The sequence below is a fragment of the Malurus melanocephalus genome, unplaced genomic scaffold, assembly GCF_030028575.1.
Source record: "Malurus melanocephalus ecotype Western Australia unplaced genomic scaffold, MMel_1.1 scaffold_54, whole genome shotgun sequence".
Taxonomy (NCBI): domain Eukaryota; kingdom Metazoa; phylum Chordata; class Aves; order Passeriformes; family Maluridae; genus Malurus; species Malurus melanocephalus.
The window spans coordinates 1,133,850-1,155,338 of NW_026623286.1; the positions used below are offsets into that span (position 1 = coordinate 1,133,850).

The 21,489-nt window shown below is 37.6% G+C and overlaps 1 protein-coding gene across 1 annotated transcript; it reads left to right on the top strand.

Annotated features, from left to right (window-relative positions):
- The first annotated feature begins 4,249 nt into the window (after positions 1–4,249).
- PSAT1 (phosphoserine aminotransferase 1) lies at positions 4,250–19,248 on the top strand. Its single transcript, XM_057365563.1, has 9 exons — positions 4,250–4,366; positions 6,489–6,549; positions 7,403–7,472; positions 8,555–8,760; positions 10,207–10,379; positions 11,404–11,573; positions 15,198–15,326; positions 17,772–17,909; positions 18,508–19,248. The coding sequence occupies exons 1-9, from the start codon at positions 4,307–4,309 to the stop codon at positions 18,611–18,613; spliced, it is 1,113 nt and encodes a 370-aa protein (XP_057221546.1). The 5' UTR covers positions 4,250–4,306; the 3' UTR covers positions 18,614–19,248.
- Positions 19,249–21,489: the final 2,241 nt, after the last annotated feature.

Genomic DNA, 21,489 nt, shown 5'->3' on the forward strand with positions numbered 1-21,489 from the left:
GTTTTTAAACTYCTGGGATTCACCTCCAGTTTCTCTTTCCTGTCCTTGTGCACTGTCAGCTGATTTGCAGCTTCTGAACTAGAAAATACTTACCATGTGCAGGAACTAGGCAGGATGAACTTGGAAAAAAACAGCCTGTAACTATTTTTACTCAGTCATCTGTTATATGAGTTCTTTAAAACTCATATAGTTGCTTTAAAATTAAGAAAAAACCTCATGAGTCTTCTAATGGAATTTTTCTGCAGAGCAAATAGCACAAGATTACCTTAGCTCTTGCAATATTGCACAAGTAATTGCACAATGGAAGTATGTTCTTTGTACAGACTTTGTCACTTCAGAATATTAGAAAGTAATATATTAATCTGTGGTATTTTAAAAAATATTTTCCCAACTTTGTCTAATTCTTCAGTCATTCTTTGTGTATTTGGTTAGATTGAACAATTGGGTGCAATCTGTGTATTCAGCATTAAAACGCTGCCTATTCCTTTTTTTAAATCTAAAATTCTAAAGCTAATAATTGAGAAATGCTGGATAAAATTATAAATTCAAAAGTGTTGTATTTGTGAGGTTCAGAGTTGGGAATCTGTTACTTATCCCTAAAAATACCATTAAGAACTTAGAACTGTTTATATATTACATGCCCATAAGCAGGTGATAATAAATACCTTTCGTGTTAAATACTTGCTTTTCAATATTTGCTTTCAGAATATTAATTATTTCAAAAATAACCTTAAAGCAAAATTGATGAGGCAGTTTGCAATTTAAATGTATATTCTTTTTTTCAGTGAATTAATGCTTTTTTTTCCTGTTAAATCAGAAACAAAGGATTCTTCATGTCACTAGTGCTATAGTATTGCACTCTTACTGTAAGAATCTGTAGTGCATACTTGATAAATAGTTGTGTCTGTTGGCAGAGACAATGGATTGAAGTTACTAGGGAAGAACTATTTTTAAGGCCATCATGAAAATATCAGAATTTTCAAAGTTTTTCCTAAAGATTTAAAAACATTTATAAAAAATATTTCAGACATTAACATTTTCTATATATATATTTGACAGTAAGTTTAATAAAATGTAAAAATATTTTTATTTTAAATTATTATGAAACCATTTTCTTCCCTGAGCCTGACTAGAAGCTGTTTCATCCTCTTACTGTTAATGTTTTACATAATTGTCTGTGTTCTTGTTTGACATAAAAGCCTGAAATCAATAGGCCAGCTATTTGCTAGAGAACGTTACTGTTTACTGATAAAACTCAGTGATTTTTTTTTCTTTTCACTTAGTCTTCCCAAGAGCTACTCTTCACAGTTCAGAACTTCGATCTCTGAAAAACAAAATAACTCCAAACCCTTGTTTGAACCATATATGTAAAGGTTTCACCAAAATTTGCTCATCTCACTAGTTTGCTGGACCAGATACCCCAGCTGCCTCCTGAAATGCTTGCAAGGTTGCTGTGTCGTCATCATTATTTGTCTTTTAATAATGACGTCAAGTTTGTCAGCTTTGGTACCAGGCAGAGRACTCGTGTACACTTGCTTTCCCTGAGTGAGCTGATCCTTTTCCAGCAGTAGTAAATCAAGGTTTTGCTGTCCAGCATAACATGAAGTCATGATGAGCCTAGTAAGAGTTCACTGAAAACTCTCGAACTTCATTTATACTTCTGAGGGTTTTTAAAAATCTGTCTTGTTTTTCCAGTTATGCATCATTGTAAATATATCTTTCTTGTTTTTGTATTAATTATGCAAATCCAAGTTCATCTGCAGAGATTGATTTGTGGCACTTAAAGGATCAAATTCTGTCAAATGGTACAAGAAAGAAGCATTCCTGAAAATCATGGGTTTGAAAGCTTATATTGGGTGGCTATGAATATTGGTAGGATTCTATGATGGAATAAATGGTTTTGATATAATTATTAAAWAATAATTGCTGCTAGTAAAATACTAATAGGAGAAATCTCAGTCCAACAGAGAAAAGACTGTAATGTGACCCTGTACGATTATTTCTTCCCAAGTGCAAAAGTATAATAATCCCTTGCCCACAGCAAAAATGTCAGGTTTGTACTTTGTTACCAATTCTGTATACTCCCCATCAATAGGGAGAAGGATTTTCTAAGCTTCTGGGTGACACGGCTTCCAGCCTTGTTGTCTGATCTCATGGGAGCAGCTATTTTTGACTCTACTGGTTAGGATGGGACTTCTGTGAACTGAACTCCAAAACCTGGTATTTTCACCCAGTGCTCTGAGCTGATACCAACACCAGCTTGCCTAATTTCTATTTTTGTGTTCTAATTCTTTGTGCCMGTGTTTGAATTAGATTTTCAACTCCAAAGTTTTCATTTACTTGTGGATTTTCCGCACAATTAGTATTCAAGACAGCCTGCTCAGACAGTGGAGCACTTTCTGTAGCAGTGGCCAGGCTTCCTGACCTGAATCCATAATCTACACTATTTCTGACATCTTCTACTGCCCCTTACTACCTGGTATACCATTTCCCCAGCAGACCAGAGTTTGAAGTTGCCTCTCTGGCCTATATAAGTGGTTTGGATTTAATACTGGGAAAAGCTTCTGTGAGGAGCCTGTATATTTTGATCTAACTTCTAGCTGAGCCACTAATAGAAATAATAAAATTTTAGTCATACCTATGCTGTTACTAATCATTTCATTAGAGATTTCTATTTAATTATAACTAATTTTAATAACTAGGTGTAATGTTCTGAGTGTTGTGGTACTTTAGAAATACCTTAATGTTTTGAAGATCAAGTATCCAGCCTGTGATGTCTGTGAAGTTTGCTATTATCTCTAAAGCACTGCAGAAGTTTCTGGTGCCTGAAAGCAAGTTTGGTAGGTTTTTCTTAAGTTATTGCTATTATTGAAATGAAAGCTATCTTTGCTCTAACACCATTGTCTCTAATTTTTTTTTTTAACAAAATAACTTTCATAAGATGAAAACCTTTTAAGTAAATACGAAATCAGTCTGTTGTCTGTAAATTCTTTTTGTGGTTCCGGGTATCTCCTGGCTTGACAGGAAAAGGAACRAATTCAAGTAGTTGGTATTTCTTCAGTGAAACAATTGGTAATGAAAAATGGTACTTTATATAAATTTCGGTATTCACAAAATAATGGACATTGATGCATTCATTTCTGAAAAATAAGCAGATTTCTGTACAGATAATTAATGATGATTAGCTTAGTGAACATGCATGAAACTAACATAGGGCCAGCTTTGCAGGAAACACTGGACAGTCTAATGTGTTCAAGAACTGTGCTTTATACAGCTATATATGAGAACTGTGATTCTTGTCCAAGATACTTGGAAATTATGGGATTATGTGATGCCCATCTGTTTTCAGTCATAATTCATGGCTTCTTTTGTCAAAACTGATTTACTGCTACTGCCTTTAAAATAACTTCTGACAACTGATGAGTAAAATGTCTCTCCCTAAAACAATCCAAAAAAATCAAACAAGCTAAAGTCCTTATCTCAGTTTCAACACTTTTAACTGTACTATCTCTCTATTTTCAATGAACCAAGGTATCTGGAAAAAATACTTCAGTATTCAGATATATTAGCCTAGGATTTGGCAGACCTCAAGGCAAGCCCAAACTAAGCAATCCATTATGTGAAACTGATCAAGTTTCACAGCTCTCCTGTTTTTATTCTCTTCGGATAAAATCCAAATAGCGATTTGCCTGCAACAGACTTTTTGTGGGAAACAGTGCACAGCGCGCAGGCACTTCTTGGGTTAGAGAAAGAAGGGAGAGATCCTCCTCTTCTACAAGTATTTCACACAAAATATGAGAACATCTGGGTAGTGTAAAACCACCCCTTTCAGGACGAATTACAGAAACCCAGGAAGGGACAGGCTGGATACGGCAGGTGATCTCAACCTCGCAGCTTTTTCAGGGGTGTCCTGGAATACATGGCACGGGATGGCTCTTAATTATCTATAATGAAGGAGACTCCACAATCTCTCTAGTGCATGGCCACTTGCATAGTTGAGCTCTTTCTCATATTCAGATGAAGCTTCCTGTGTATCAGTTTCCGCCTCTTGGCATTTCATATGAAATATCTCCTAAAATTCACTGTAACTGTGGATCGCACCCCGCCCCCGGCACCGCCCCACCCGCCCCTCACACCGCCCCTCACACCGCCCCTCACGCCGCCTCCCGCGGCCGCGCTGCCAATGGGCGCCCGGGGGCGGGCTGGAAGGTGCCGAGCCGCGGCTGCCGCGGGTTTATAGAGGCGGGCACGGTCGCGGAGCCGTAGCACCGGTACCGGCAGCAGCAGCAGCAGCAGAATCGCGGCGATGGAGGGCGGACGGCAGGTGGCGAACTTCGGCGCCGGGCCKGCGAAGCTGCCGCGCTCCGTGAGTAGGGGCCGGGCTGGGGCGCGGCGGGGCTGGGTGTCCTCGTCCCCTCGGCTCCCTGCGGGATTCCGGCTGCAAAAAGCAAGGAGGGTTGGGGAAGCGCTAGCAAATAGTTATTAAAGGAGTTTACCCCCACAGTTCCGAAACTTCGTGTCTTCTAACTTTCCCCACCCTACGAACTGCCCTGCTAAACTCGGATTTTTGGAAGAGAGCTTCAGTGTGGTTCTTGGATTGTTCTCTAGGGTTTTGGATTTTTTTTCCATGCTGGATGATATGGCACCAACGGTTATGTCGTTAGTTTTGGGATGGGACTTAAGTGCGCAAGGATAGCTGTGTGGAGTATGAGATTTATCAGCTGATAAATAGCATGGTAATTCCCTGACATGTATTTTTTTAAGAAGTTATAGTGTATGTGGTATACACTCAACCCTCTGGAAAGTTGCATCAGCAGCCATGGATTATCCAGTTATATGGAGAGGGGGTGGTTTCTGCCGAATTGTACATACTTGACTTTCAGTGTGTGGGTTATGTACCGTGGAAATCTTTTCTGTTCTTTTCTTAGACYCCTTCATAGTACTCTCAGTTATTTTATGTGACTTATTTTAAAAGTTTCTTTAGGTAAAATATTTGATGCATAGCAGATTTCTTGTTTATTTGCCTGGGTTTCTTTCCCCTCGCATCTCTTTTCTTGAGGAAATGTTCTTTGTAGATAAGGTTGCAAAGAAATTTCATGTTCTGTCKTGAGCCCTTGATTCCAAAAGGGGCTCTCACAGGCTCTGTTTCAGTACACTGCTCTTTGACAGAGACTTTCAAAAAACTGGATTTGGGGTTTGRGGAGTGCAGATGAACATAGCTGTACTCATTATTGATCTGTTTTCCCCTCTTGAAAATGCAGCACTCTTGTGTAGACTACTCGATTGTTTCTCTTGATTGTGGGCTAGTGCTGCCTGTAACGCACTCAGACCTGGTGAAGGAAGAAGATGGAGCAATTCATATATTATAAGGGGCGTTGTCGATGTCTTCTGTCAGGCATGTGCATATTTTCAGATGAAGAATCTTACTAACAGAACTGGATTTTATCAAGCACTATTCTAATAATTAGTCTGTTCTTTCCCCTTCCCTTTTTCCCCTCCTCTGGTGTGGAGAAGTTTGCTTGTAAAATGTGGTGGTTAAAACTTCACAATCTTTCGGTTGACCTTTTGGTGACCAGYTGTTACAGTTGACAGACCATGCAAATATCCTACAGCAAGGTAGTTTTCTTATTGCTGAAATTGCCCAGAGTGTGCAGTTTCTTGTCAGATCCTGGGGTGCCTGCATGCAGCATTTGTTTTGGTGGCTGTTCTACTGGGGCTTCCTCTTCTTCTGATTCCTTTAGGAGCAGCCAAGAGTGCTGGCTCTCCGACAAGAATTTGCTGAAATCAGAAGCTGCAGATCCAGTGGCTAGAATCTCATTTACTCTGTTGATATTCAGGAGCTATGGGAGAAGGCGGAAAGACGTGGATGGCTGAAGTACTAKTTGGCTAGGGTCCTAGTGAACTGGTTTTTTTGGTTGTCTCAAAATTTTGCTTAGTTTCTTTTTAACTTTTGATAACTCTCGGCTTATCTTCACAAAATGTGGAACTTCATTCTGTGAAACCAGTCATGTTCTGTTGGCTCAGTTTAAGGTATCCAATTCCCCAAGCTGATTTTTTTTCCTGATGTTTTCTTCAGTATTTTGGTTGTATTTGCACAAATCAAGTGAAAGGGCACAGGGTGGAGTGGTGGGAATGGGTATTTAGGATGCTTGCTTAGAAAGAGTACGTATACATAATCAGATGTTCTGTAAARGTTAAGAGTTCCCTTCCACCCCTAGAAATTGTTCTGAAATCTGGAAATGTAACATTTGAAATAACTTAAGACATGGTCTCTACAAGAAGCGTATGAATTAAGTTTGCTGTCTTATGAAAAGCCTTAAGCTTCTAGGTACTACAAAATTATGTTGGTGACTACACATCTGTTAATGTCACTTGACAAGGTGTCAGGTTAGTGCAATATGGAACCGCTGGCATAGGCGTGATGCATCAGAGGCTCCAGATAGAGGAAAATTTCCTTAATTTATTTCTTGATTTTATTCTTCTGTTAGGTATTATTAGAAGCACAGAAAGAATTGGTGGACTACAAAGGACTTGGTATAAGTGTTCTTGGTAAGACTTTAAAAATTCTGGTTTTCATCATTTCCATGTTTAACTGAATTGTTTTATAAGACCTTCTGATCTTGGTATTTTGGCTCAGTTTCTAATACCTGTGTATCTGTACAGATGGGTATTGTTGTTATATAGATATATAGCATCCTTCCCATTAGGAAGGCAGTGCTGTCCTGSCAAAAGGAAGAAGTTTCATCTATGCCATGTGGGTAGCTGACTGGCTTTTCAGTCCCAGTTGCACAAAATATTGTTCAGCAAGATGGTGAGCATTTTATTACTTATGAAACTGTTTAGTTGCTAAAAGTAGAATGTGCAGGTGTCTCTGCATAATTTAGATTATTGTTTAGATTTTACACTTAAACATGGAAGACAGCCTGTGGATTTAAAAGGAATTACTGTGTAAGTGTTCTTAACATTTAATTAGCATTACTGTGTGAAAAGCCTTGCTAAAGATAAGAGAACAAAACAAACTTTACTATATACTTGTCCTGTATTATACACTAATGACAACATTAGGAGCAGAGAAATTCTTAGTGTGAGGAAAAATTAAACCTTTCTAATGAGTAATTTTTTTACCTGCAAATGTGGTTGTTCCTGGGGATAGTAAGGTCATAGTAAGTGCCAAATGTCAGTGAGCAGGATTTGCTTGTGTGTGGACAAGAGTGTAGGTATAAGTCTTCTGTGAGTATTTAGGGGTATTTATGTACTTGAAGAGGTGTGGGAACTGGGAATGACAATCTTCAGGCATTTTGGGTCTGTACTGTAGATGTTTTGAAGCTTAACATAATTTTGAAATCAAACTCATGTGTTACAATCTTGTTTAATGTTATGTCTTCTCTCTATTCCACCTAAGAAATGAGCCATCGTTCCTCAGATTTCACAAAAATTTTAAATACAACTGAAAATCTCATGCGTGAATTGCTGTAAGTAAATTAGTTTCTGCTAATTTTTATTCTATGCTTGTGCTAGTTTTATCAATAATGTCTTATGTGGAGATCTTTCCTTGAAATCATCTATTTGGTGGTGTTTTTATGCATGAGTACTCTGTACGTATAGTAATAATCTTGAGGAGGACACTGATCTGCTGTTTGATGCTTATATCTTTGAATGTGACAAAGGGTTCTTACTTGGTAATTTTTTTTATACGTCTAGCTGTGTTTTGAAATTTTGATTTTTGTCACTTTCATAGAATTCATGAAGGCTTGAACTTAAACAAATGAGTGAAAACAACAAAAATCAGTTTTTTAGTGATGTGATGTGCACATTGCTCATAAGTCTGATTTTATTAACACAAATTCTGTGGTTATGTGTCAAAATCACTGATCAAGAGCACTTTTCATATTTGTAGAATGGTACATCTTAAAAAAATTGAAATAATTCCAACTCATTGTATATTTATTGCTCTTGCAATACTTGAAAATATTGGTCCTTAAACACAAACGTGACCTTCAGTCACAGCCAGAATAATTGACAAAGGAATTTTAATTAATAATTCAAATGAGTAATTTTTGTGACTGTATGAGCAACTCTTTATTGCACTTGCTCTGCATGTATAGTTTACTGTACTGTTGCACTTTCAAACTCCAGGGTCTCAAAGCTGAGTGCTGCTGTAAGAATTTAGATGTGATGTTCTTAGCCTGACAGAAAAGCCATGAGGCTAGCAATAGATCAAGTTAAAAGGCCGCATTAATTGTGATGGAATGTCTCTCAAGTTTGTATGTACAGCTACTCAGGAGTGAGTTTGTTTAATGCAGTGCCTGGGTTGGGGAGGGAAAGCTTCTTTTCAGCAAATTATTATCACTAAATTTGTAGCATTTACTCTTAAATATTTAAATTGTTTCTCAAGACCAGTGATGGGGTGAATTAGTGGGACCTGATCTAAGCACTTGGAAAGAGTCTTCTAAAATGACAGTATTCTTCCTCAGTCACTGTTAAATGCATAATATCAAGTAGCTTGCATCCTGTGTCTTCTGGGAATAATATAAATGGTATTTCTTTTATGCAGAAATATACCAGACAACTACAAAGTTCTTTTCCTTCAAGGAGGTGGATCTGGTCAGTTCAGTGCAGTCCCACTTAACCTTATTGGTTTAAAGGAGGGAAGACAGGCAGATTATATTGTTACTGGAGGCTGGTCAGCAAAAGCAGCTAAAGAAGCAGAGAAGTATGGCAAAGTGAATATCGTTAATCCCAAACTTGCAACCTATACAAGTAAGTTGACGCTTGCATCCATCCATGTGAATGCCTAGCTTTTTGCCTTGCTCTAAAAATGGATCCAATGTAGCTGTTTAGCTGTTGAATGTTAACCAGAGTTGGCTGCCTAGCACTCAAAAGAGTGTCTGTGACCTGTCTCCTTGTTCACCACTGCTTTATCTGTTGAATGGTTTAACAGTCTCCATCAGAAAAAAATTGTGAAATGGGTCTGAGCAGATCCTGGAAAATAAGTGGCAAGAAGTATCTTAAGTAGGGAAATTGTCTGAGCTCTCTCTCAATTTTTTTAATTTGTTTTTTTAGTATTTATCCATATTTATTTAGTATTTTTATTTTAGTATTCATTAAAGTATTTACTTAGTATTTAATCTTAAGCTATTTAGAGGAATACTGTGAGGTATTTCAATTTAATGTACACTAGGTAATGAGATTGCTCTAGATTTTAGAAACAGGCCTGGGATTTTAACTTTCTTGACTCAGGACATGGGAGAATTGAATTCTGTTGCCTGCTTTCAGGGATTCCTGAATATTTACCTTTTCCGCCAATGTGTCACTGATTATATTCCTGGAGCAGGAATATATGAGATCTCATTTCTTCTATTCCTGCTAGTTTTGCTCACTGTTCTTTCCTCTGATCAAAATTACAACATTTGAACTAAAAAGTGGCAACAAGAAAGACAAATAATACTCCCTTATAAGTTAGGAGTTGGACCTACAACTTTCCAGTCTGGAGGAGTGTATTCAGCGTTTTGTAGATGTGGACAAGAGGAGAGGCAGTAAATAATGATGGGAGCAATAGCATTATCTCCCACCCCCACCTTCAYCTCCCATTGGGTTCTGGAGGAGAAAAGAAAGGAAGAGCAACTATTTGTTCTATGCCAAACCCGTTCTGTGCTGTCAGGACATGCCCTGTGTATTGCTTGTTGACAGAGGAAATCTTACTTTTGTAAATGAGTTGCAAAGCTTTAGATGGGAGGAAGGTAGGCAACTTTGTGTTTGTTCAGCTTGGGCAAGATTGAAATGCATGTGGGATTGAACAGAAACACAGCTTTAGAGAGCTTTGCTAGTGAGAATTTGGATGGTTCACATGGTTCCAAAGGCAGCAGGAAGATTCTTGGACCCAGTGCCTGAATTCCTCTGAAATGCTGGTTTGGACCCTTAGGGCAGTAGTTTGTAGTTTGGAATTGCAAACTTGATGAAAATAATTTGAGAAATAAGGGGTGAAGATCAAAAGGTTTTGCAGACTTAATGATGGCTCACCAGATTGTTTTGGGAATGCGCTGGTGTATTTGCTATGCAGATGTATTATGCTATGCTAAACATGATTAATAGTCTATGTGGCAGAATTACTCTTGGTTTGTATTTAAGTTTCATGTTCAGATAAAACTGCATGCCAAGAAAATCACTTGTCTCCAGTGACCTCTGAGTTTCTTTTTTGTCTTTCAGGCATTCCTGACCCAAGCACTTGGAATCTTAATCCAAATGCATCTTACGTGTATTATTGTGCTAATGAAACTGTTCATGGTGTGGAGTTTGACTTTGTACCTGATGTCAAAGGAGCAGTCTTGGTTTGTGATATGTCATCAAACTTCCTGTCCAAACCTGTGGATGTTTCCAAGGTAAAAAATTTGACACGGTGACCGCACAAAGTGTTTTTAAACTTCAATTCTTAGAATTAAGCACTTTCAAATGTCTGGATGGCCAGAGATACTGAGCAGTGAAATTAAAGAAGTCATGTTTTGTTAATTGAGTATCTGAGGATTGATAGAAGTGTTGAGATTTCAGGCTTGAGATTTCAATGTCTATTTGTTTTCCTTTTCTTCATAAAAGTATACTTAATTATGTTGAAGTTGATCATGTTAATAACTCCCCAAAAGTATTTTAGTTCTGTGTGATCTTTCCTGATGGGTAAAATACTTGCTGAAAGAAAATAACAGCCGAAAAAAAATCTTCTAAGTCATATTTAGTCTGTAGATACTGTATGGCTACAGCAAGGTATTGTGAATCAGTGTTTTTAATCCTGCCTCTTACATGAAAAATCTGTAAACTCTTTTAAGCTCCTAAAACATCCTTTGCCTCACAGTTATGGTGTCTGTTTCATAGATGGTACAGAGGCAGAACATACGTTGGTAAATTCTACGAGTAGAAATGTTACTGACTGGTGAAGTAGCACATTTGACCTCTCTTACCTGTATGTAGCAAAAAAGAGTGATTGTTATTGCATGCAATTTGGCCTTTCCTGATCTGCCTCTGAACTGGTGGATTTTATGATGATTGTTGTGAAATACCAGATGGGTTGAAAATACTGCGAACTGTGTAGGAATTTGTTTTTAGTAAATTTGCTTGAAGTAGTGTGAAATTAGAACAGGCTGCCTTGAGAATTACTTGCGGCTATTAAATAATCATTTAGCAAATGATTGTGACATTTGTTGTGATTATCTTCCTCAGCTGAGTAGCTGTAAGTGTGCTTTGAAATCAGAACTTCTCCTAACTCTTCTTTTAACCTACAACTTGTTGATTTTCAACAAATTCTCTATTTTGTTCAGCTTACTAGTATGCCTGTTATATAACCATACTGGGTTATTAGATATAAGGTCTGCAAGTGAATGCATATACCAGGCTTTTTTCTTTTTCCTTTTAAAGTTTGGTGTGATTTTCGCTGGTGCTCAGAAGAATGTTGGCTGCGCTGGAGTTACTGTTGTAATAGTACGTGAGGACCTGCTGGGATTTGCAATGAAGGAGTGCCCTATTGTACTGGATTACAAAACACAAGCAGCAAATAACTCTTTGTATAACACTCCACCATGCTACAGGTAACTCACCCTGCTCTGTGATACCTTTTATTCAGAAAGCAGCTGCACTGCCATCTGCTGCTTTTATCTAGAAAAGCTTCCGAAGTTGCATTTTTGCCTTCAAGTCACTGATACGTTGGAGCATTTCACATGATTCCTGTGAAGACGTTGCGAGTGTCCAGGCATGTGAGTGTASGAGGCCTTGCGTTACCTATTGCGCCTCAGGCATAAAGGATGTAGTCTTTTTCAAAGTAAATATTATTTTATTTTATTTTTATTTTATTGTATTTTTTATAAYAGTAACTCCAGTATAGAAATTGCAGGATCCGTTCTGATTTACATGAGCRTGCTCTAGTCAGTCAGGTGATGCTTCTCTCATTGAAGGAGGTAATTTGGCATTTAGACTTCTTGATCACTAAGTACAGTTTGATTTAATTTCTTCCTGAGGTTGTTCTCAGCATTTGAACCTCCAGATACTCATTGGCTTTATTTACTGGAAAATGGTAAATATTGTTCTTATTGAAGTTTAAAATAATATATTACAAGACTATGTAGTCTTTTAAACTTTTGAGATATTTCTTGTTCTTGCTACATCCTTCACCACTGTCAGTTTTGAAATGAAACTGTAGAAGAATTTTTTAAAAAGTATTGTTGTAGTTACTTTGCCTTATTCTCCAGTACAGTTTTGCATAATTCTTTGACTGCCATCTCAGTTTGATTTGGCATCCAAAGATAAAATTGATTTAGCTTTATAATCATTGCTAGCAGTCAAAATTATAAAATTGCTATGTACTTGTTGATTTATTATGCAAGAAGCAGAGCAGGCTTGTTTAAAATTGCTATCTCCTCATTTCTGATAACTGGTGAAATGGTGCTTTGGTACTAGAATGTTTAGATGGTGAGCCAATAGAGCCCATTCTTAACCTGAAAAGTTTTTTCACCTATGTCCTCTGTAATGACTATTTAAAAAAAAAAATCTTAATTCCAGGTATCTTTTCTTTCCCAGAAGCTTTTAAAACTACTTTGAAAATAAAAATTTTCTTTTGATTCAGATAATTTCATAATGCAATTTTAAACTGATATTTAGTCTCAGCTTTTATAGCTTGTTTATATGGTCCAAAATTTTAAAGTTAGGTTGCCTAATGATCTCGGACAGATATTAAATGCATTCAATAGGCATAAAGTTCAGTGATTCCTATATATAAGCCCTATAATTTAATACTAATATGACTTCAGATTTTACTGAATTCATGTATTTCTGAATATGCTGATTGTCACTGCAGAGTGTACTATTGCAGTGACATAGGAGCAGCTATTTTTATCAAAAGAACAGTAAATCTTGTGAACATTTGTTTATGCCAGATTTTACACTGCAGAACTCGTTTCCCTGAGTTGTGTGCACACTGTACAGCATGTAGTGTTGTAATGAGGTGTTCTTATTGGCATCCTGTCTGCCCTGTTGGCTACACCCAATATCCTTAGCACTGCTGCTAAGAATTGACTATACAATGTTTCCAGATTTTGGGTAACATGGGCAGTATGTATGTCTTTGTTTACCAGTTCTTGAAACCTCTATTTCATGATCGATTATTTGCCTGATTGCCAAGTCGTACATACTGTTTTTGGACACTGTATAGTTGAATATGCCAGGTTTTAAATGCAGCCATTCATGTTTTCCAAGTACAAAGCTATTTCCATTTGAAAAACTGAAGTGCTACTTAATCTCAGCACTTGAACACAGTGTTGTTCCTCTTGATTTGAAAAGTAAAACAAATCAAATTCTGCAGCCTTCTTTTAGTCATGCGCAAAGAACTTCTGGAAAGAAAGCGCTACTTTAGTGGTAGCTCAGGGTAGTGGGAGTTAACAGGGTAGTGGGAGTTTAAGGGAACTGAAAATAAAGATGATCTAACAGTCTTTCTCCTTTCTCATCACTGTCTTGACAGATTTCACTTCATGCTATAACCCACATTGGAGTACAGTCCAGAATTCAGAATGTAACAGACTGAAATGTTGGCGCATCTGTTTGGCTTGGCTCTAACTGCCTGTTCCAGTTTAAGGAACTGGCAAAGATTCTTAGTTCTTTTTTCTCTGCTCTTTTCCTTGCACTTGCTAATGATTTGCTGGCAGACAGGCAGGAAATATTAACTAAATTTGCAAAAGCTACTTCAGAAGGATGTTAAATTAAATTAGGGTGATGCTAGTGGCTTCAACTTCATGGCACTACATAGTTAACTCTTTGACCCTAATCTGTTTAGCTAAAATTAACAATGAATTTGCTATAAAAATCTCATTTCCAGGCTCTAAAATGCATTTTGCATTTAAAATTGTTCCAGAAACATTATTTTGACTGACATAAAAGAAAAATAAAAGGTTTCAGCATGTTCTGGGCTGCATGTGAATGGCTCTAAGGCGGACTTCTTAGAGTTCACTTGTCCAAAAAGTTTTGCTCAAGGACGTGAGGACAAGAGATGAATGTGGCCCCGTACATTTGGCAAGCATGTAGTCTATACTTCAGTTAAATCCTTTCCACTGGAGTAGTTGACAGTGTGCTGTCATAAATGTGACAAGATTAGGCTCAGAGCTGTAAGGGACTTCCTATAAAAGGCAGTCTGTAGCCTTGGTTATTCTTCAGCGTTTCTGAAATGTTCAAAGATTTGGTACTGGCATCCCGTTAGAAATAAAAAGTAGCAAAATTTAAAACAGCGTTCTGCTAGATATGTGTTAGGGAAACTTGTAAGGTAATGTTCTCTGAGCACTCCCTTGGAATCAGTAATGAAGGAATTCATAAGAACGAACTTGTTGGAAATAGGCCATAAGAACTTGTGAGCAGGTTTTTATGTAAATTGTTGTAGTCGTGGGAAATGTCTGAACTTGAACAAGCTGAGTTTTGTAGCAAAAGCACAAAGGCAAAAGGCCTCAAGGGTTTTTTTTTTATGTTGCACTTGGTAACTAGTGTTGAAATTCTTGGTCCTAAGCCATGGGTGCCAGTAGGCTTCCAGATCTCTACTCAGAACTTGACTGGTAACGAATAATTAAGTGTGATACATGATTATTTGTTTTGCTGAACTTCATTGTTCATATGGGCGAAAGGTCTTTTTAGACAGAAATGGGATTAGAGTTGTTATTTTTAACATTTGTGAAATCATGGTTAGATTTCTGGCATTAATGTACATATGTTTGAAATCTACTCCTGTATTTTTGTTAAAGCAGCTGCACAGGGTAAATGCTATTAACTTTTTTGCTAAACATGGCCTTTTCTAGGCAGTTGTGTAGTCTTTCTACACAGGACCTGACAGGCAGTTGTGTAGGCAATGAATTGGCAATCCATGTAGCTTGTCTGGGGATGCCTTTGGGATGCAGGGCTGCAGGAAGCCTGCAGCACATGTCCTTCTGTGGTACAAAGGATTAAACTGGGTGAAACAGATTTGTGTGGCATTTGAATTTCAGGATGTTTCATCTGTGTCCAGAAAATACTGTCTGTGTAGAGTTGTTGTAACTTGTAAAATAGTCTTGGTATGGATTTGTTAAGGTTAAGTGTCCTTAAAAATAGCATTTTGTTGCTGAAACATTTTGTGAACTCTTAGACAAGACTTAAGTTTTTCCTGTTTGAATAATTTCWCTGAAAAATGTTCTTTCTTTTTGCAGTATTTATATCATGGGATTGGTACTGGAATGGATAAAGAATAATGGTGGTGCTGCAGCTATGGATAAACATAGTTTAATCAAATCGCGGATGATTTATGATATTATAGACAAGTCTAATGGATTTTATGCGTAAGTTGATATGCTTTTCCTATTGGCTTCAGTATTTGCTACTTAATCTAACATTCATAACTTTCAAGAGTTTAATTGCCGTGTATTTTTGAAGTCACCTTTGTTTGAGGACTCCTGTAGTTAATATTTATGCAAACCGTTCACTTGGTAACTGTCCAAGGATAAGTCTCATTCCACTAGGAGGTTGTTTYGACTTATCTTATGTAGATCAGTAGTGAAGCCAACTAAAAACATATTCTAAACTTAATAAAACAAGATCCTAGGAGAAGAATATACAAAAAACACATCCATACTCTGTTTGTAGGCTTACTGCATCTCTTGGGCAAATATAGCCAAATGAGAYAAAATTGCCTGTAAGAAATTGTAGAGACCACTTTGCATTGGTTTTTTCCTACCAACTGTTCCAGAAGTCAAAGTTACTTTTTCTGTGTCAAGCAGAGCATTTTTWTTAGCTAATTAGGCTAAATTCTGAAACACTTTCTGACATAAAACAGGAAGATCAGACCKCAAAACGGAATACATTTTCTTTATGTAGTTTATGCACAATTTATTTTCTTCAGTTATTTTTGATGGCTTTCCAAAACAGATCTAATCCCCTGACTTTTTCATAGAGTTCCAAGATGTTTTTGAGCTCACAGGACCTAGGTATGGTTAAAAGYGGATACTGTAATAATTTTAATATTTGCCAAGCTCAAATTAGTAATTGACCATGAAACTACAAACTATTTTCCTTCACCTTCAGTTTAAAAGCAACAGTGTGGGGACCTAATTAACTTTCATGTCAAAAGTGAGGGCAAATTAAATTTGGATTTTAAATTTAAGCTGTCTGCAATTGTAATTGGCAGGGATAAAGTTTCATCATAATATTAAATACATCCTGCTTATCTATTTAGTTAATGAGAACAGCTTTGCCTTTAGCATCACCCTGATCAGGATTGTGATCCTACTCCAGGGAAATCCTGAGGGTTTTTCATAAACGTCAGAAACCAAATGAAGCCTTGAAAAAACCATTTTTTTTGTGACAAATAGAAATCTGTTTCTGGCAAGTTGGTCTGTAAGGCAGTGAGAGGGAAATGTAATGCAAATAGTATGGTAAATAGTCAGYTGGGAAAGCAGAACAAGCTTCACTAACTGAGCTGTTTGCAGCTTCCTCAGCAGTACAATTAAGACTGTGAATTTTTTAATTGTATCTATAACTAAAAGGAAGACATAATTTGAAGCTGCCTTTCCAGCTTAATCTGTGACATGCTTCCCTGACTAAATCATGTGACAAGCCATTTAGCAAATGGAGTCTTTCTTCCACAAAGCACTCTTTGCCATTTGCAGTTTGTTTTCCGACGTCTGTGCACTGAGTTAAATCAGATTGCCCAGCAGCAACTGAATAATCTAAATATTATAACATGGCTGCAGTAATTCATAACATGGCTGCAGTAATTCATAAATGGGAGTCCTTAGAATCATAGACCTTTTTGAACATTATTTGGTTGAACCTGAAGGGGAAAATTTGCATTGGCAGATGTTACGATGGATCTTTTTTCCTCATGGAGACATCTGSAGGAAGGAGCAAGAGGAGAACTAAAAACCCATTCTTTCCCAAATAGTGTAGTAATAGGTATGAAATTTACATGCAGTTTATGAAAACTTACTTGTATTGAATGCCTGCAAGAATCTACAGCCTTAGGAAAAAAAATAAATCTGCAGGGTTCRTATCTTCTTTATAAGCAGTAACACAAAAAAAAAAGATATTTAAATCTTCTATTCTTCCCCAGCATTTCTTACCTTCACAAAATAACTTCAGAGAAATTACATGTATCTTGAGTTTTCCACTTCAGATTAAATGGCACTTTCAGGTATTAGAGAGCTGTGATGCAWCTCATCTAATGTGGCCATGTATGTGATGCAGAGTTGTTCTAGCAATACCTCTTCTCTACTTCATGATTCTGAGTAATACTAATTTAGAAGATGGACTGAAATCACTAACAGAAGTTTCTAATCTCCATGACAATTTTATGCTTTGTTCTTATACTTCCTTTAGTTCTCTTTAGTTGAGTGGAATTCTGGTAGCACCTTTGACTAGCTGAGAAGTGTCAGAAACTGCTTTAGACTTAAACAAAATTCCCTGTAATTAACTCACCTGTTCAAAGTAACTGTTTTCTTTATTTAATTTATTTAATTTTCTTTCTTTAATTTGGCCTGTATGCAAGTGTGTTGTCCATTTCTCCGGCATAATTTTGTATATATCAGGAMGGATTACTAAGTCTTCCACTTCCATCATTATTCTTGGTTAAAAAAGGAAGATTGCTTTCTTTCACAGAAAGATGAAATGATGAAGGATTGACTTTGGTTCTAAACAGATGTGATTATTCAATTTCTTAAACTGGATATAGCTGACAATACAAATTCAGCATGAAGTGGGTTAAGCATTACATTCTGCAACCTCTCTAGATGTCCAGTGGAGAGAAAGAGCCGAAGCAGAATGAATGTCCCTTTCCGCATTGGCAGCATCAAGGGYGATGAAGCCCTGGAAAAGAAATTTCTTGAGAAGGCTGCGGAACTTAACATGATATCTCTGAAAGGACATCGGTAAGTATTCGTCAAATGAATTTCTGGCCTTTGCCRAACTGTTACTATTACTACAGTGGTACAGCTTCAGGGATTGTGCATTGACTTTCTCATGCATAAGATGTTTATCATATTGGTTTGGCATCACTTGAGAATAGCAGTCTAGAGTTTGTAATCAGAGATTGCTGGTGGCTCAACTAGGTGACGTGATGGGCTTCAGAGAGCTTTATTCTTAACTCTGCTTTCTTGTGCAACTCTGTCTCTGTGCAGATGCCAAAGAAGATGCCTCTTAAGGTCAGATTGTATCAGTRTATAAAGCCTCTCAGTGTCTTGTCTACCTGGTTGCAAGAGTTCTTTCCCCTGTTCAGTAGTGTTCATGGGATTAGTTTTTTGATGTCATGGGGATACAGCTTTGGAGCTGTAAATAACTAAAAAACCCAAAGCTTCTCTAGATTGCAAGCATGCCTTTAAGGGTTATATATTGCTTCTCATATGCATAAATGTGAATGTTATCTTTTTAGAGTAGGAATACATTTAAGTGTCTATGACAGCTATTATTATCTGGTTTAGAATATACAAAACTTTTCTGGTTTTTTTTTGTCTTCTCTTTTCAATTCAGGTCTGTGGGAGGAATCCGTGCCTCTTTATATAATGCGGTGACTGTAGAAGATGTTCAGAAGCTTGCAGCRTTCATGAAAAGCTTCATGCAGATGCATCAGTCATAAATGCCCATGGATTAGACCCATGGTGCACATCTATGAAATCAAAGCTAAAGGGTTTTAACATTATGGTGATACTACGCAGCTGTAGCGCACAAGTCCTATTTTCTTTTAGTTCCTGTAGCAATTTTAGTTAACTGTATGGTATTGAGGCCCGGTTTTGCAATGATGTGGMAGCTTTGGCTTTGCTGAAGCTTAGGATCCCCAGATTGATCATGATTGGTTGCAAAATTTGAAAAYAGTATTCTCAATGTGTAGTTAAACRTTAATAGCGTTGTAAGGTGCTATGGATCTGAGTCTGTTTCTTACTTCTAGTCACAAGTGACTTCAGCAATGCCTTCTTTTTAGTAAACTTCAGAAAGCAAAGTTTGTCATAAACTCTCTGAAGTGCTTTACAAATACTCGGTGAACTGTACAATGAAGCTAAACTAACATGGTCTCTGTCCTGGTTTCACTCAGTCCGATTTTTGGTGATGGGGGGATGGGACCAAAAAACCACAAAGATGGCTCCTGTGAGGAAATTCTAGAAGCTTTCTCATTCTTCTCCAGCAAAAGGAGCCCTATCCCCTGTGTTTTAGAACCAATCCATTATGGCTCTGAGGTTGATGGACAGGCTGCTGGTCAGGCYTGGGCCAATTGCGCAGGCTAGTTAYACCTCTGTGATGACGTATGGTCTTGTACTTAAGAAGAATGCAAAACAAGAGAGAAGGCAGCCACCATTTAGTTTTTAGGCTGTTAGTATTTAGTTTTAGTATCRTGCACTGGGGAAAAACAGAGCAGGAGGATGAGGAGATGTAAGAAAAAAATGGAGACCCAAGATCACAGTAAGAAGAAGGCAGGTGCTGTTGCTGTGGTGGTCAAACATGGAGAAAAGAAGCTGTTCTTGAGAGGACTATTTCTTCAAGGGAAGACGTATATAGAAAAGGAGAGCRACCTTACTCTGAGAAAAACCTGGCCTTTGAGGACTGGACTGATCAGAAGCCAAAAAGGGGGAAGAGGCTTGGACCCCCTCACATCTGAAGCAAGATGATGCTAAGAAGAAATTGTGTTCTGCGGGGGATAAGAGGTGCCCTCGCTGCACATCTGAAGCAAGTGGATGCTTAGAAGAAGCTGTGTTCTGCCAGGAGATTTGTGATAGTGGCCTTACACCACCATAACAATGCAGKTGGCCTTGGAGAACTGTTTTTGCTTTCTCCCACGAGGTAAAGAAAATAATCCCTTGCCATCAGCAGTTATACACTGACTGTTTCTTGGGAAAAGACCTTGCACAGCTTAGAGCTCTAAGAGCACTTCTCCTATGATGCTGGACGATAACCATAACGAGTAGTTTGAGCTATGTTAAACTTTCATCCCTGCCCCTCTGTGTGTGTGGGAAGGCATGGGGGGATTGAGAGGGGCARCTTGGAAGAGAGTCAGGTTCCCAGAAGGAATAACAAGTGTCTTAAAATGTCCCTTTTTTATTTTCTTCTCCTTGTAAATTTTTCCCTCTTTGTTCTCCTCCCCGGTGCTGTARTATTCTTAGTAGCTTTAAATAATAAATCTATTTTGCAGTTTAAGTTATTTCAAGTTATTTTAAGAACTGTCTGATCGTTTTCTGGAGCATATACTTAACTTTCTCTCAATTATGTTATGTTATCTAAAGGCCATAAATTTTAGTGTTATTTGGGCTTTTGCTCTCCCTTCTGCCTCTCCGGTGGGGTTGGGGATAGGAAACGTCATTGGGTGCTTTTGGCCCAATTCAAACCATGACATTTTTGGTGACGTGACTCAGATAAAGAAGAAAAACAGGTTTAAACCTACAATGCAATGATGTGGCAGCTTTGGCTTTGCTGAAGCTTAGGATCCCCAGACTGATCATGATTGGTTGCAAAATTTGAAACATTGTGTAGTTAAACATAAATAGCATTGAGTCTATTTCTTGCTTCTGGTCACAAGTGACTTCAGCAATGCCTTCTTTTTAGTAAACTTCAGAAAGCAAAGTTTGTCATAAACTCTCTGAAGTGCTTTACAAATACTCTGTGACTGTACAATGAAGCTRAACTAACATGGTCTCTAAGGACATCTCATGGGTTTATAGGGTATACTCCAAGAGGACTATTTAGAAGTTAACATCCGTGTTCCTAACTTGAGGACCCTGCCTTCAGACTGCAGCTGTCATAACCTTTGCAAGTAACTATGGTTAAAGTCTACAGAACCGTGCCTTTCTTGCCATTATCATATATTAGTTTAAAACTAAGATTCATGAGTCTGATTAAATCAATTTTTAAGAGGTGTTTCATTTCTCTATGCATTTTGTATATTAAACTCCTGGATTATTAATGTTACATTGTTATTTTGGAGCATGCATATTTGCTGCTGCCAAAAATTTGGTTTTAATTTGCTATCCTTCTGCTAGACTGGATTTCTGTATTCCACTCAATGGGCCTGTGACTTTCTCCTCATGACTTCTAGCCCAAAGTGCAGTAGACTTCTTTGTCTGGTGATTCTTATGTGTTTTCCCTCTCTACTTGCTCCAGTATTTTTTCTACCTTTTCATTGTTTCATTTCTGTAGCCTTTTATATGTTGGCCTTTGACCAACTGTAGTAAATAATAATCTTGACTTCTCTGCCTTTTCCTGACACTACAGCGCACTTTTGGCTCCACTTTYTCTCTTTGTTCTTCTAGCTTATTGCAAACTTTGCATACTCACAGTTACCTCTCTAGCCCAGAGTATCAACGATCTTCAGAAGATCTCCTGTAATAGAACTCTTGAGTTACTTTTCTTTCTCAGCTTGTGACTTTATGCCAATGCCCATATATTGACCCTAATCTCTTATTTTAACTTGTGTAGAAGCTATCTGCTGCTGTCAGCGTGTTTAGCATCACTACAGCTGGTTTCAGT